The 17,818-nt window shown below is 36.1% G+C and overlaps 2 protein-coding genes across 2 annotated transcripts in view; both read right to left on the reverse strand.

Moving 5' to 3' along the window:
- The window catches only part of IBSP (integrin binding sialoprotein), a 231,392-nt gene that overhangs the window by 131,034 nt on the left and 82,540 nt on the right, over positions 1-17,818 (reverse strand). The window lies entirely within an intron of this gene.
- LOC103092144 (dentin sialophosphoprotein) lies at positions 1,012-10,168 on the reverse strand. Its single transcript, XM_007495978.3, has 3 exons — positions 9,182-10,168; positions 4,464-4,550; positions 1,012-2,109 (listed from the first exon to the last, which is right to left on the reverse strand). Exons 1-3 carry the CDS (start codon positions 9,230-9,232, stop codon positions 1,012-1,014), a joined length of 1,236 nt encoding a protein of 411 aa, XP_007496040.2. The 5' UTR covers positions 9,233-10,168.

Below are 17,818 nucleotides of genomic sequence, written 5' to 3' on the forward strand. Positions count from 1 at the left end.
TATATAGCAGTTTTCTTTATGATGGCAAAGAACTGTAAATTGAGGGGATAGCCATCAATTGGAGAATTGCTGAACAAATTGTGGCCTATTGTTGTGAGTAGAATAGTATTGTGCCATAAGAAACAATGAGCAGGTTAATATTAGAACTATGAAAGATTCTCATGAAATAATGAAGAATGAAATAAGTGGATCCAAGAGAACATTGAATACTTCTACAGAATTAATATTTGAAGAATAACTTGTGAATGTCTATCTCCAAAGAAAGATCTGATAAATAGAAATATTAAAAATATAATTTATGTACACATATCCTTTTATCAGGTGATTACTTTTTTGTAATGGGAATAGAGAGGCTGAGATACCTGGGAATGAATTCTATTTTTAAAATAACTAAATAAAAAGGACTTTTAAAAAAATGCTTTCATTTATGACTTTTTTTAAAACTTTGTTTAATCTTGAAAGATCTTCCCTCTCTGGATTCCTTAAGAGTCACTTCAAATTTTCTGCCCCAGAGGAAATCTGAAGGGGTTTGCTAGAGTAGAAAGAGAGTTGGATCATGCTTACAAGTAGCTAGATGGGAATTCTAAATCCACTACTCTCTACCTTGGTGATCATGAGCAAGCCACCTAACTACCATTCCTAGCCATTTATATCCATTTCTTCATTTGTAAAATCTAGTGCTAGGTCAGGAGGTCCTGGGTTCAAATATAGTCTCAGACAATTTCTAGCTGTGTGACTCTGGGCAAACCACTTAACCCCAATTGCCTAGCCCTGCCACTCTTTTGTCTTAGAAGTGACATTAAGGTGAAGGTGAAGGGTTTTTTATCTAATGCCATTGGACTAGATTATTCTAAGTTCCTTCAAGTTCTTAATTCTATGGAATTCTGTCAGCAATGACTTAGTAAGTTCATTATTGTTCAGGGCACAGTTTTAACAAGATTTTCAGCAAATTTGGAGAAACCTTAACTTCCAAAGTTGAACAGTGTCAATACATCAAGGATTCTATAGCTTTTAATTTGAGTAGCATGGAAGGTCAAAGTAGGAGAATGCAGTTTTTGATTGATTTGGAGGAAAACTTTTTGAGAAAAAAATGTTTCCATCTAACTGACTAGACAAAGATAAAGAAATGATTCTGATGCTAAAACCTACCTTTTCTTGAATTTTGTTAATGACAATAGGACCTGATTCTTCATTTAGTCCACTTTTACCACCTTTAAGGGGTAAAGTCAGTTCCATGGTAACTTCCACAGTATTATCATGATTTTCATCACTCTTTGAAGTATTTTCTCCATGGAGGAAATCGTCATTGTCTCCAGTTTCATCTTCTTCATTAGCATCACTTGAAGCTTTGCTTAAGCTATTATCACTGTCATAATCATTTCCATTATCTGGAGCCTCATTACTAGGAAAGCCTGAATCCCTATTATCAGCAGTGCTTTCATTTTTCTCCTCTGCTTTTTCTCCCTCATCATCACCAGAACCATTTTCTTCATAGGTATCATCTCCATTGCCACTAGCACCACCATCGATGTCATTCCAGCTTTCATCTTCTCCATTGACATTTTTAGTTTCATTTTTTCCAGTTGGAGCCTTGGTTTGATTATCTCCATTCCCATCTCCTTTGTAAGGGTTTTTTTCAATTAGACCATCCTCATTTTTATCAGTGTTTCCATTTCCTTCATCTTCATTGCCTCTACTCTTGTTTATATTTTCTTGCTGGACACTAGTAACTTCAATTTGATTTGTGTTGGTAACATTCTCTTCTTTGACATTTCTAGTAGTGGTTTCATTATTATTATGAGTGACATTTCCTGCCTTATAAATGCTGCCTTTTAAACCATTTATTAAGTCATTGTCTCCATTCTCATCTCTGTCTAATGTTTCTGGATAGATTTTTTCCTCATGTATATCTCCAGTATATCCCTCCCCTTTGGCTAATTTGAGACTGGTATAATATCCCTTTTCTCCTGTCTCTGCATTCTTAATAACTTCCTCCTCTCCTTTGCTACTTCCATTTTTATTTAGTTGCATGCTTTTTTCATCTTGATGTGTGAGGTCTTCATTTGTTTCATTACTTCCTTTGGCAGTGACATTGACAGTTATCTGATCCTACAAGCAGGGGTGGGGGAGGAAATAAATTAGAAGAATAAATTAATATCCTAGCCATTTACAATATATTTAAATAAAAGCTATGTTGTTCTACCTAGGAGTAATTCAAAATCCTGAATCTAACTGAAAAAAAATTTCTTTTTGATTGGTGACTCATTTAAATGATGGAGGAAGTATAGGACATTAGAAAGAGAACTTATTTCAAAGCAAGAGAAGCCTTAGTTTTAAACCTACCTCTTACTACTGATTTAAAATTGGCAAGTTACTTAATTGATCTGGGCCTCGATTTCTCATCTGTAAATCAGTTGGTCAATAAGCATTTATTAAGCACTTACGATGTGCCAAGCATTACGTTAGCAATGGGGATATAAAAAGAGGCAAAAGACAGTCTCTACCTCAAGAAGCCCACAGCGTAAGGGGGAAGACAATAAGCAAATAAATATATACAAACAAACTATATTCAGAAAAAAATTAAAAGAGGGAAAGCATTATAATTATTAGGAATTGAGAAAGGCTTCCTTATGTGTGGGAGACTGCCAGAGAAAATGCCTGGGGCCAAAAGATAGAGGATGTTCATGGAACAGCCAGGAGGCCAGTGTTATTGGTCTGAAGAGCATATGTTGGAGAGTAAAATGTAAGAAGACAGGAAATTCTAAATCATCAGAAATATGTAACATGAATACGCTTTTCAAAAGAATACTCAAAGCACCTACTTTCTAACATGATATAGGAAGCATAAGGGAAGGGGGTTGCCATCCTTGTGTGTGGTGAATAAAAATAAAACATATATTTTATGTATATATGCACATATACACTCATACATACACATTTACAATTTTTTGCTGTTTTTATAAATTCCATTTAAAATCAAGAGCTAATACTAAAGTTACAAAGCACTTTAAAAATAGGTTTTGAAGAAGACAAATCAGCCAAAAAAAAATTTAAAGAGCATATTTCCAATATACTCTGATCAAAAGAGAAATTTTCTTACTTAATTATTACAAATAGTATTTAGAGAATGCTTTATAGTAATAAGTAATATAGAGAGCCTTTGTATGGATACAAAGTATTTCTGGCAAATATACTTTGTATGTATACCTGCTCTAAGAGATGTCATCTCTATACTTTTAGAAGACCAGTGCATTTCCTTTGGGAAATGTGCTCATGCTATATGTTTCTGGTTATTTAGAATAAAAGAAGTTTTAATCAGATTTCTAATTTTATAGATTAGCAAAATGAGATCCAGGAGGAAGAATGAATTGATCAAAGTGATAGAATCATGGATCTAGAAGAGTCATTAAAGGTCATTGAGTTGGGAGCAGCTGGCGGTTCAGAGGATTGAGAGCCATGCCTTGAGATGGGATGTCCTGGGTTCAAATTTGACCTCAGACACTTCCTATTTGTATGACCCTGGGTAAGTCACTTGACCCCCATTGTGTAGCCCTTTCCATTCTTCTGCCTTGGAACCAACACACACAGTATTGATTCTAAGATGGAAAGTTTGTTAAAAAAAAAAAACAAAAAAGAAGTCATCAACTCCAACATCCTCATTATGTAGTTAATTGAACTGAGGACCAGAGAAGTTAGTTAGAGGCAGAGCCGAGCTTCAGACTGAGTCAGACTGAGTCCTCTGATTCTCTCAGATAGAAGAACTACTTATAATTTTGTTGATTTTTTATAATTCATAATTGAATGAATTTTTCTCATTTCAAAATTAATTTTAAGATTTTTATAGCTTTCCTAATAATTTTTAAACTTTTATGAATAAAATAATAAATAATTTTGTTTGTTCATGACTGCAATCAACTCATTGTCCATTAATAAAAGATATACTTCAAAGTTTAGCGAACTGTTGCAAAAGATGTATCTACATCTACTGTGCTTGAACCCTATATTGCTCTTAGCCCAATGTTGTTAGTATTCTTAGCAAACTGTGACTATCCCAAAACCATGCCCCCACAGAATTGACTAGATATGGCATGCATTTGTAAGCATAGCTTGTGTATGGGAAATATCAATGATGTACTAACCCCTATTTACTTCCTTTTATTGATACTTAGATAATAAAAGAAAAAAGTGCTTCAATGTAGAACAGTTATTTTAAAGCATAGTAGCACAAATTCAAAATATAGACAACAATTTTATTAGGATTCAACTGAATTTAAAGCTTTTATTGAGAGCCTATTAGATGGAAACATGTATTGCATGAAAGCACTGATATAATGATACTTTTCACCTCAGGGAGTGAGGAAAGGGAAGAAGGGAGAAAATCAGCTTCTCCAAATGATAATTTTCAAATGGAGTACCCATAGAACTAAAAACGAAAAAGAAAACACATTCCTAATGTCTGATACCTGTTTGGTCACTTCTGGTTTTCCTGGACAATCTAAATCCACAGGTTTATTAAAAGCATATTTCTCTTGGGGTCTGTTCTGAGAAACCTGTCAAATTAAAAATACAATATTGAAGTATGTTAGAAATATGCTTAACCTTCTAAAAATGATTTTGTGAAAAATACAAAGGAAACAAAGATAAGTCACAAACAGAAGATAAACAAATTATTATTAGTCTTGGATTAGAAAACATAAAAAGTATTGTATACAGCTCCAAATTTTATTGAAAAATTGATCAGTCTAAATAAAATCCTAGTTTGGGGATGCCTGTGGCAAAAAAGGTCTGAGTTATTTTCTGGGGATTTGTCTTCTCTGGGATAGTGCCTCTACCTCACTCCTCCAAACATACACACACACACACACACACACACACACACACACACACACACACACACACACACATCTCCTTCTGGTCCTCCAGATTTGCAAGTTCATAAAAATCATTGATGAAGAGTTTTAATAAAGATTTTTAAATATTTTATTATACATTTTGTTTTTATATAACTAATTTCTGAATATATCCTTTCCCCTTCCAAATGTCATTGCTTGTTACAAGGAATTTTTTAAAGCATAAAAAAGTATTTTACCAAAACCTAACAGCATATTAATCATGTACATGTTATACTCCACATTCATAGTTTCCTTCATCCAAAAAAAAAAAAGGATTTTCAGTACTTATCTCCCAGACTAAGTATAGACATTCAATATTCTATAATACAGTTGGTGGCCTTCTTTGTTAACCTAAGAGCATTGATATCTGAGAATCTCCTCTGAGCATATTGGTCTATTTCCCTTTTAACATGACATTATATCATGGCCCCTAGTTTACTCTGATTGCTTTTATTGCCTTCCTTTTATGTTCCTAGATAAAGTGACATTTATTACCTAATTTTCCTCCCAGTTTTTCATAGGTCTCTCCCTAATTTTTTGCATGTTATTTATTCATTGTCTTATCAATAGGATTGCTTTTTTCAAGCACACACACACACACACACACACACACACATACACACACACACACCATTTAAAATGCCACAGTGAGATCTATGATGTCTTCTTTCAAAAATGCAACAACCATTTTTCCTAAAGCTACTTTCCAAAGCAGAGGTGTCAAACATGTGGTCTCTGGCCATGTGGCTCAGAACAGTCCATAATGCTACCCAAATCAGATTAAACTGTAATTTGGAAAAATTTTAACAAAATACATAAAAATACATAAACCAAAAAACAACAACAACCATAGATTGTTACTGTTCAATTGTGTCCAACTGTTTTTGATCCTTTGGGGGATTTTCTTGGCAAAGCTATTGGAGTGATTCAATTATTTCCTTCTTTAACTCATTTTACAGATGAGGAGATCAAGACAAACAGGATAAAGTGACTTGCCTAGGATTACATAGATGGTAAGTATCTGAACTCAGGTCCTCCTGACTTCAGACTTGGCACTCCACCCACTGTACCTTGTAGCTGCCTTCCCTTGTCCTGATTGTCATAATCAAGGTAGAAGAGGAGTGAATGGGAAGTTGGGGGAAGAAATTCTTTGAAGTATCTGTGTACTCTACATTGCTACCCTCTCCGTCATCTTTAGAATTTTCTCCAGTCTTAGTTAGGGGCAAAAATAATAATGTTATATTTCTTATAATATATTGTTATACATTATTAATTATTAATATAGTATAAATTATATGTAATTTGCATTTTATATTGATGTTATAATTATATAAGCTACATACCAAGCATTGTGCTAAGTGCTAATTTGATCCTCAAGATCCTGAGAGTCAGGCGCTAGTATAATCCCCATTTTACAATTGAGGAAACAAAAGTTAAGTGACTTGCCTAAGGTCCCTTAGCTAATAAGTATCTGAAGTCAGATTTGAACTTGGGTGTTCCTGACTTCAAGTCCAGTGTTCTATCTACTAAGTCACCTAGTTGCCTCTTACTACCAATATTAAGTTTAGTATTTTTCATTCCATTGCTTTGGGTGGCTAGAATCTAAGACAGATCCTAGGTACACTCTGAGGCTCCTAACTGCATTTGATTGCTTTCAGCTGGGCAGACCAGTAGCCTAAGAGGATCAAACAATTTCGTGGTTTGTACTACATCTAAGCATGAGCCTACATGGGTTCTTTATTTTGTCAGGGACTGTCAGATCATACAAGATGGGCCTTACTTCACATCTGAAAATTTACCACATCCACAAGAAACAAAAAGCCCCCCTACCCCCCAAGCAGCACAGGCTACACAAATATCCTCGTTGTTATGAAGGGTTTGAGTGGTAAATAAGCTTTCATAAGGACATGAAAGAATACTTTGGCTATACACTGAGCTTCATGACATTGCACAGAGACAAAGCATGTGTACTCAAACAGGTGTAGCCAAGAATGAATTAAGATATGAATCAAAGACATCTTGGAGTGCTTCGAAGTCCTAGAACCTGTTCAAATATTCAAATGCCCCCCAAAAAGTCAAATGTCTGTCTTTTACTCCCTGCAAGACATTGGATAAGTCACTCCACCTCGTGTTGGTTTTCTCATCTGTAAAATGAGAATGTTTGTTCAGATGATCTATATGTTCCCTTCAAACTCTAATCCTATATTCCTCTAATCCTGTGTCAACTACTCCAAGATTCTCTGGGATATCTCCTCTTCAATAGCTAAAGCAATTGTTTTTTCTTTCATATAAGATGAGAGAGGAGTATTGATGGGGAAAATGTGGTTGTTACTATTATAATTTCCTGTGTTTGCCACTGTGTTTATCTTAATTTATTTTAAAATTCAGATTATAGAACATAAAGCAAATAATGGGCACAAGAGTTGAACATAATTTGAGGATAGCAAACAAATTAATAGGAATGAATCATTTCAATTAACCTTCTAACAAGGCAGGAAGTTGAAAATTCAGGCAAACGACATGAGAATGAAAGATCTAGTTTTACTTTGGAGGAACAACTAAATGAAGTATACTGTTATCTCCTCATTAAAATGTGTAATATTTATGTTTTTACCATAATCAAGTATCCATTGGCTCAAAAAAAAAAAAGCTTCATTAGCTCTGCTAATGAAGAGGAGGCTTAGGAAATACCTCTCTACTCTTTAGGTAGTCAAAGAAAATTGATAATGAAATGCTCCTTAAACAGAATAACACACACCCACACAGAGCTGGATCTATAGAAGGAAAGGAAAATTCTGACTTGTATCAGGATAATAGAATAATGTCAGAAAGTAGGAAAAGGGGAATGAGGAGGACTATGGAACACTTCAAGTTAAGAAGAGGTTCTTCCCAAAGAGGAGGACATTTAACACTAAAGAAAATGATGAAATTAGTTTAAAGGGGATTCCAGGTGAGAGATCATCCAGTAAAAGTCAGAAGAAGAAACAAATATTGTGTAGGTGATTCCCAGATGACAAAGGCTATGGCATGCATTTGTTTATATGATAGCAATAAAGGACAATTTGTCTCTTCTCAAAGTATGTATCTAAAGTGTAACAAAACTTTCCAAGGCTTGTTAAAATGAATAATTGTCATTCATTTCTGGTCATTCATTTAGAAACAAATTCTTCTAGAGAAAACTTAGCCTTTTAAAATAACTTCATATGTGTAATTGATATTATGTTGCTTGCCTTCTTAATAGGTGGGAGAGGGTTAGCACTGGGAACTGAACATTTTTCTAAAAGAATGTTAAAAAAAGTTAAATAAAAAAAAGAAAGCATTTCCAAGTATTAAGTCTTGGAAAAGACACTGTAACTCTTGCAAGTGCTGGTGTTATTTTCACCATTCTTGACCATTAAAAACAAAAGATTCATAAAAGAAAAGCAAATTTGGACAGTGAACAGTAGGTGAAGAAGATGATGCCCAGGAATAGGATTTCTGGACCATGTTTTAGAGTACAAATACCTATAAATCCTCTAAACTACACATCACAGAAAATAGATAGGTTGTAGGAAGAATAGTAACAAAGATCAACAGAAGATGGCAGAAGATGGAATATAAAAAGAGAACCTTCATAAATGTATCAAATAGGACTAACAAGTAAAATGAACTAAGGGCCTTAACACAAGAGAGTAAACTTGACCATCACTAAGATTTGATAGGCCAGGACTCATGTCTGGGTATGAAAGGGTATTATTTGAAAGAAAAGGGACAGTAAAATATATTCATGTCAGGAAATTGAGGAACTCAAGGAAGTCAGAGTTTAGTTGAGCACTTGGCTGCAGCTCAATGAGGGAAGAAGCAGAGGTGATATTTTTCATAGATGACCTGTACAGAAAGAGAAAATAGATGAGGAATTCAGGAAACAAACCATAAGACTGGCACAGAGATAGCCTACAATAGACATCTGCAAAGTGAATGATCACTTTCTTTTCAGGCATTCTTTTTAGGTATTATTTCTGAGTTCAAAGATTCCATGACTCTAAATCCCCAAATATTAAAAAAGTGGTTTAAGATATTTTACAATATCTTGACTACTGCTATTAATAAGAGCTAACATTTATATAGTACTTGCTAAATATCAGACACTCTGCTAACCACTTTACATTTATACATTTTTAGATTTTATTTTCCCCCTGCATAAAGAGTGGATATCATGAGGAAACATTTGACAAAAATTCTAAGATAAAGAACATTCTTAAGGTAGCTTCCTGGGAAGGGTGGATTTGAGAAGGGGTAGAAATGCTTACCGGAATGGCCTCTGCTGTTACCAAGATGAAGAAAATTATGATAGTCTTCATTTTCTTTGGTGGCAGGAAGAGGCTATTTAGAAAAATATATAGTACAATTTTAATTGCAAAGCAGAATAAACATTCATCAGAATTTGGTTTATTTAAATTTATTTAAAAACCTGTCCTGTGTTTAGGCACTGGGCATAAATTCAACTTCACCCTAATCCAGCTGTGTCTTAAATATGGCAGAAACATGGTCAGAAAGTCAAGGGAAGGTGGTGGTATAGTTAATCCACCAACCTTAGCACCAAATGCCCATCTGTTTGCTTATGCTAACAGAGTAACAGTGGCTTAATTGAAATTTGCAAAACAGATTTCTAGAAAAACCTACATTCTAATGTAATTATGAAACAGGGTATATATTTAAATGTTTGTTGATTAAAGACTATCCACTCTTATCCTTTCATTTAAAAGATAAGGAAGCGAGGAAGACAATTTAGATCATATAATTTCAGAAAAGTTATGTGGAAAACTGCTTTATGTGTATTTGGTAAAATAAAATATCTTTACCAAAAAAGTAAAAGATACAGAAACTGAATGTTTTCCTGAGGTCACACATGGAGTGACAGAGATGGGGTCTTAACCCAGCTCTTCTGATATCCAATTCCAGTCTGTTAGTACATCAATAAGCTTTATTAAGCTTCTTTATTAAGCTTGGCCATTCCAGTCTGTTAGTACATCAATAAGCTTTATTAAGCTTCTTTATTAAGCTTGGCCGACACCGTGTCAAGCACTGGGGATACAGAAAGGAGGCAAAAAGGAGGCAAAAAAAGTCTGCCCAATCTCATGGGGGACAAAAAGATATAGAATTCTTTTTTATTGCAATGTCTTGTGACATATCTCCAATGTTATGTGTATTACATTACATTGCATAGTAATATTGCAAATATTACTATGGTCAGAAGAAAGAAAAGAGGACTCTACATTTCCCTCCTGCCTTATACAATTCCCACCTCCAAAATCATGAAATCCAACCACATCTTATTCATGTCTCCTAGAGGAGATTGGTTGTATATAATACTGATAAAATCAATAAATGATATAAATATTTTTCTTATCTTTTTGTTATTACATCTATCAAAGGTCTTTCAACATTTATTCCATATCATATACACATTTTAATTTAATCCAGCTCTTAAATTTGAAACACATAATAGATGTGAGATAAGATAGAAGCTCTGTTTGCCCTGCTAGCATCTACCTGCAACCTCAGCCTCACCTGCATGAGAATTCCAATCACTTAAACAGTGAAGGATTTCTTTCTCAGATTTCTGGAACAACAAACTGTCAGATTTATTGATTTGTCTCAAATCCATTTCTATCTATGCTTAGATAGCCAGTAGGTCAGTGTTTTTTAAGGTACCTAGATTAATTTAGCATTTATTCTCCTAGAGGTTGTGATGCTCCCCACCCCATTATGTTCTCTTGATTTGATAAGTTATAATGGGGGGGGGGGGGGAGTCCAAAGTTTAAGAGTTATCTAAACTTCAAATTTGTCCCTTGAGCAAATTATCTTTGAAACTATACAGTATAAAATCAGGAACATTTCTGGTCCTACCTTGACAAGTCTTCAGAGGAACCATGAAAATCCAGAATTGATCTTTTTCTTTGAAGAAGAGCAGTAATGAGGTGTTGTATGGTATTTTTGTATGACTCTTGTGTAGCTACTGAAATTTAAACTCCGTTTCAAAATTATATCCACCAATCATCATCTGGAAGCCCACCTGATATGGGGTTGTGAGGTGTGGCTGGGACCAGGAAGCTCATATTAACTTCCCACATACTGCTATATGTTTGCTCCCTGAAATCCTTGGTTGCAAAGTGACTAGACTGACTTTTACTTAATTAAATAGCTCCTGCCTGGCTAGTTTAGCATCTTAAATATAGAGAATTAGCATGGCCCAGCACCCAGAGCACCACTTAACTCTGTCACCCCAACATTTCTTTTCCTGTTAGGGTTGGTAATCTAAGAAAACTCTAGGTTTCATAAGTAAATATGACTGTCTATTTAAGACCCCTATCATTCCTGAGGTAGATGTTTAAGTTACTGTACTATAATTCAAACAGTGGCAACGACTTTGCCTGGGGGAATCTTTGAAAATCTATAAATAGTAAGTGTGGAGAAGCCTTCCTGTTCTAAAGGAACAGTAAGGCATGAAACACAAAAACAATAGCCCCTCTCTCACACACAAAAAAATAATTTTGTCCATACTGATGGTCTTCACAAGAATAGAAAATGAATTAACTTCAGAAAAAATTTCAAAATATGAAGAATTTTTTGTAGTAAGAGTCAATATGAAAACCAAGAAGCAAAAGAGAAAAAAGGATTCTATTATCCATAGAAAGTCATTTTTTCTATCCAATTGAGGGATTAACCTAACAAAAAAGATCATCCTTTCATGGGACATCATTTTATGATTATATTAAAATTTATTTAATTATTTAATTAAACAACTTATAAACAAAGGATTGCAAATAAACAATGGATGTCTTAGTGTGTGTGACAATAACTTAGAAATAGTAATCTACTATACAAGCAAGGGCTTTTTTTTTTTAGGCCTAGCATTTTTTGAGGTTCACCATCTTTCATTCTCCTCCAAGCTGAGCTTTTTACTCTATGGACTTTGCTCCTCAATTACTTCCCTCAGTACCTAGGACTTTCTTACTCTGAAATGTTCTTCTGCTATACTGACCTCTTCTCCCACTGACAAGTTCTTTTCAAGTGAGCCCAAGGCTATCCATGCTTCATTCTGCGCCTGGCTATGTTTCAGACTGTAAGGACTTTGTCATCATTCCTCAGCACCTCACAGGCACTCTTTATTCTACTCCCCCACACACACTATCTAGCCTCCTTTTATTTTTATTAGAATATAAGAATGTCCAGAAAGAATATATTTTATTGGAGTATAAGCTTTTTGAGAATAGAAATTGTCTTTCTTTTTGCTTTTATCTGTATTCCCAGCACACTGCCTGGTATATAATAAAAGCTTAATAGATACTTACTATTGGTCTACCTACCACAAGTTCAAAAATGAAGAAAAAAAGTTCTAGGATGTGGACTTGAAATCCAAATCATTTCGGGGCATGAAAGCAGGCTGCCAATTATGATTAATTAGTTAAGAAAACTTTTCTAATTTGAGGAATGTTATTTGAAATTCAATTTGTAGACTAATGATACCATATCCCCTAGACCTTCACATTCATCCATTACAGCTTCAATAGTCAATAAATATTTATTAGGCACCTGCTATGTGTCAGGCACTATGTGTGATAAACACCAGACATACAAATGAATGTAAAACACAGTCCTTCCTCTAGAAGTTCACATTCTAATAGGACAGATAACATGAGAACAGCTACTTATAAATGGGTTATATACAGGCTAAATTGGAAATAATGAAGAGATAGAAGGTACTGGAATGAAAGGGAATCTGGAAAGCCTTCCTAGCAAAGGTAGAATTTAACATGGAAATCGAAAGAAGCCAGGGAAGTCAGGAGGTGGAAATGAGGAAGGAGAGAATTCCAGGGATGGGAGAGGGTCAGGAAAAATGCCTGGAGATGGGAGATGGAGTGCATTGTTTGTGGAATAGCCAGGAAGCCAGTGTCACTGGCTCACAATGAAGGAAGGAAGAAGACTGGAAAAGGATGAGGGAGGTTTTAAAGGACTCTGAAACCCTTTGAAGAACTTTGTATTTGATCTGAGAAGTGATAGGGAGCCATAGGAGTTTACTGAGTAGGGCATGTGTCATGGTTAGACCTCCTCTTTAAGAGGACCACTTTGTCAGCTGAATGGACTAGAGTAGATAGAGATTTGTGGCAAGGGTAAAAATTGGCAGACTATTGCAACAGTCCGGTGTGACATGGTAAAGGCCTGTGGCAAGGTGATAACAATATCAGAGGAAAGAAGGGAGACATATATAGGAGATTTTGTGAAGGGAAAATGGATAGGCCTTGGCAAGAGATTGGATGTCAGTGGGGAGACAGTGAGAGATAGTGAGGAGTCAAGAATGACCTTCAGGTTGCAAGCCTGGGGGACCATGAAGATGGTGATGCCCTCAACAGTAACAGAGAAGGTTGGGAATAACAGAATTGGAGAGAAAGATAGTGAACTCAATTTTGGATATATTGAATTTAAGATGTCCATGGGATATCCAGTTTAAGATGTCTAATAAGTAATTAGAAATATAAATCTGGAGGTCATCAGAGAATTTAGGACAGAACTATGAGATTTAAGAATTAAAGGTATAGAAAAAATAATTAGATACATGAGATCTGAAAAAATTACAAATATAAAATGTTGTTAAGGCATAAGAGAAAAGGGTCAAGGATAAAGTCCCACAAACATGCATGGTTGCTGTGCATGGCATAGATGAAGACTAAGCAAACAAAATTGAAAAGAAGTCAGACAAGTCAAAGGAAAATCACGAGAGAAGTGTCTTGATAAATGCTTGAGAGGATGTGGAAAAATAGGGATGCTAATGCACTGTTGGTGGAATTATAAACTAATTTCACCATTTTGGAGAACAATTTGAAACTATACTCAAAAGGCTATAAAACTGTTTATATCCTTTGGACCCAACAACACCATTACTACTGTTTTTTGACTGCAGGTCCTAAAACAAACTCTTTAATCACATTTATAATTTTGTTTTGTTGAAGAATGTCAAATCAAGTTCTTCAGTCTTAAAACTCATGGGCCACTCCATGGGGAAAGGAGGGAAAGAAGTGGGAAGTAGGATGGGAAAGAGAAATCAAATCAAATCCTGGCTGGATATGATGAAGGAAGGAAGGAAGGAAGGAAGGAAGGAAGGAAGGAAGGAAGGAAGGAAGGAAGGAAGGAAGGAAGGAAGGAAGGAAGGAAGGAAGGAAGGAAGGAAGGAAGGAAGGGAAAGAAAGGAAAGGAGGGAGAAAGGGAGAGAGGAAAGGAAGAAAAGAAGTTAGGGAAGGAAGCACTATGAGTGGAATGAAACAAGTTCTTTTTAAAGGTTTATAAATGCTTTTCCTTGCTTAAAAAAATTAATACCTTTTGTTTTTTCATCCTACTGGAAACCTTTCTCCCTTATTTTAACAAGTCCAAAGTAGTCCTTTCTTGATTAGAGCAATATCCTAAGACCCCATCCCAAGCAAGTTAGAGTAATACAAAAACCTTTGTACAGATGATTGCACTAACCACTGGTACATGGAATGTATGAACACATGTGGACAACACGAAATCTAGTAGACCTGGGAGATGAATAGCTCTTGTTTCAAGATAACTCAGTAGGTACTGCTCCAAATAGCAGCTCTAAGGGAAACAAAACTGAAGAAATGAAAGCCAGCTTACTGAAGTTGCAACTGGATATACATTTTTCTAGAGTGGCTGCTATGATGAGGAGTAACATGAAACTGGGACTGGTTTTGCATTAAAATCTAACTTAGCCAACTTGTATGGCTACCAACTGGAGTGAACGACAGGCTCGTGACAATGTGACTGTCACTTGCAGGAAAGTATCATGCCATCATCATCAGTACATATATTCCTGATGAGGAAGAAAAATTCTACAAAGATGTGGAGACACTCATCATCAATGTGCTGAAAGAGAACAAGCTTGTAATTCTGAGTGACTTTTACACCAGAATGAGTACTATCAGACATGGCAAGGAATCCTTGAGAGGAATGGAGTCAGAAATAGCAATAGTAATGGTCACTTACTGCTAAAGACTCATGACATTCTCATCTCCAACACTGACTTCTAATTACTTATGCAAACAAAAAATCATGGACTGAGGAATCTAACGAGAAAAACTACTATCCACATTCAGAGGAAACACTGTGGGAGTAAAAACACCAGAGAAAAACAACTGCTTGAATACATGGGTTGAAGGCATATTGTTGGGGATGTAGACTCTGAATGAATATCCTAGTGTAAACAACTTCATGGAAATAGGTTCTGATCAAGGACACATGTAATACCCAATGAAATTGTGGTGGGCTGTGGGAAGAGTGGGGGAAGAGGAGGGAGGGAAACAATGTGATTTGTAACCAAGTAGTAATGTTCTAAATTGACTAAATAAACTAATTCAAATGGGAAAAAAAAAACCATCATGGAAGCAACCTTGAAGCAAGCACTGGCATTTAACAGACTGTCATTGTAAGGAGAAGAGACAGATAGGATGTGAGATCCAAGATGGTGAGATGTGGCCCCTTGTGCCTGGAGAATTATCCTTTTGAAACTAAACATTTGCATTTAGTAAAAGCATTAGCCCAGACACAACTTCCACAGATCAAGGTGCCTCTGTGTATAAACAGTATATAATTGGCCAGGAGAGGAAGTTGAGTGAGCATATAGTTAGCCACAGAGGAACAAGAAAAGAGTAGGCAGCTTTCAGAGACTTGGTGTTCAGCACCAAGGGCCAGAACACTCTCAAACATCAGAATTGGTTTGACAAAACTGAGAAATTCAGAAGCCGATAAATGAGAAACAAGAACTCCACACAGTTTACCAGTAGATGGACAGCTCATCAGTCTCCAAGAAGCAGCATTTAACTCCATTGAAAGTAAAGTTCAAGCAAAGCTTAGAGAAATGCAGGATTCTTGGCTCAGTAATTAGGCAGATTGGATTCAATTTTATGCCAACAGCTTGACAATCCAAAGTATTTCTATGATGCCCTGAAGACTACTTATGGGCCAAAGACCTCTAATGTTTCCTTGTCCTTCAATTATGAGGACATGATCTTGCAGAGAAAGGCTAAACATTTCTATAGTGTTCTCAACAAACCATCATCAAACAATGTTGAAACTACTGATTTTATGCCTCAGGTTGTAGCCAATCCCTCTCTAGCTGAAATTTCAACTGAAGAAGAAGTATGAAATGCCATTGGTCTCTTCTGGGCTGGCAAAGCACCTGGCTCAGATTCCATACCAGTAGAGATCTACAAAGCATGGGGTTTTTTAAACAGGATGGTTTTTGAGATGTTATCATATTCCTTCCACAAGGATGAAAACAGCAACAAAGTCTAATGACAAGCTATATAAATTGAAAAGGCTGCAAGTTAAGAACAAAGTGAGAGATGGTACACAACTTTTTGTTCAGAGATGATTGTGAACTGAGGCTGAGATGTAACAAAGTCTGGATGTATTCTCTGCCACTTGTGCTAATTTTGGTGTGATAATCAACACCAAAAAAAAAAAAGAAGAAGTTCTCTCCCAGCCAGCACCACACCATTTATATATGAAACAATTGGAAAAAAAGTGAAATTTCGAATGCTGTGGAAAGGTATTTCTCTTTCCTTGGCAGTATACTTTCCAGGTCCACCAAAGTGATGAGGTTGATATATGCATTGTCAGAGATTGTTCAGCATTTGAGAGATTGTGAAAGAAAGTGTGGGAAAGAAGAGGTATTGGGCTGCACATTAAGCTGAAGGTCTACTGAGTCACTGTGCTGACTTCACTATTGTATGTCTGTGAAAGCTGGACAGCGCCGTGCCAGAAAATGGAGCCACTTCTTCTTGTATTGTCTTGGGAAGATTCCAAAAATTACCTAGCAAGCTAAGGTACCAGATACTGAGGTGAACTGCCAAGCATTCAAACTCTTCCACAGGGAGTACCATCCTGCTGGGCTGGCCATGTAGCTTGAATGCCAAATACACACTTACCTAAAAGACTATTTTACTGAGAATTGGCACAAAGCAAGCACTCATACATTGATCAGATGTGGTACAAAGACACTTTCAAGGTCTCTCTGAAGAATCTTAGGGTGCTGAGGGGATCTTATCCCCTACCCCTTCTTAGTAGCCAAATTGGTCCATCAACATTCTTTATGTGCTAGGGTTGCACGAGAGTTACATCCTGAAGGTCAATAAAAGAAAGTGGGTGGAACTCACAGGGGCTTTGGGCAGAGACTCTGGGAGAGAGCAGAGAGGTGAAGGGGAAAGAGAAGATGCCAGTAGAATAGAAACACGTGGTCTGAGTCAGAAAGAGATTTAACTCTATGCTTATACCTTTTCTATTAATAAACGTTATGAAAAAATAATAATAGGTAGACATTAATTTTAATTACAACATTAGTATAGATTGTGAGACATGGTAGATTCTGGCACAGGATCACCCAGCATGGCTTGCCTACATCAAAGAAGCTATTGTACTCCTTGAGCAAAGCACAAACATAGTAGCACAAAGGAAATGTGAGCAACACAAATCCAGGGACATCTTCATCCCAAATGTTCCAATGGATCCTTAGTGCCCAGCCTGTGGTAGAGCCTTCCCAATTCATATTGGACTGATTTGCCACAGCTGAACACACATCATAGTGTCATTGGTGCCCTTCAAAAACAAAGGACATGCAACAGAAATGAGAGAACAGTTCTAGAGAGGTAAAGAAACTTGCCCAAGTCCACCCCGACCCAACCCAATGGTAAGTGATAAAATTAGCTTCAAACTCGGACTTTTGCTGATCCACCAGACACCCCTCTGATGACTCTGAGATGCATGGAGCTGGTGGAAGAGGTCCATGATTAGTTTGTCTATCACCAATGCCAAAAAGAAGTGAAGACTCACCAATATCCACCTCTTTTTAAGGTCGGGGAAAGTTTGAATCCCACACTGGATTTCCTTCA

The sequence above is a fragment of the Monodelphis domestica genome, chromosome 6 (genome assembly GCF_027887165.1).
Source record: "Monodelphis domestica isolate mMonDom1 chromosome 6, mMonDom1.pri, whole genome shotgun sequence".
In the NCBI taxonomy this organism is placed as follows: Eukaryota; Metazoa; Chordata; class Mammalia; order Didelphimorphia; family Didelphidae; genus Monodelphis; species Monodelphis domestica.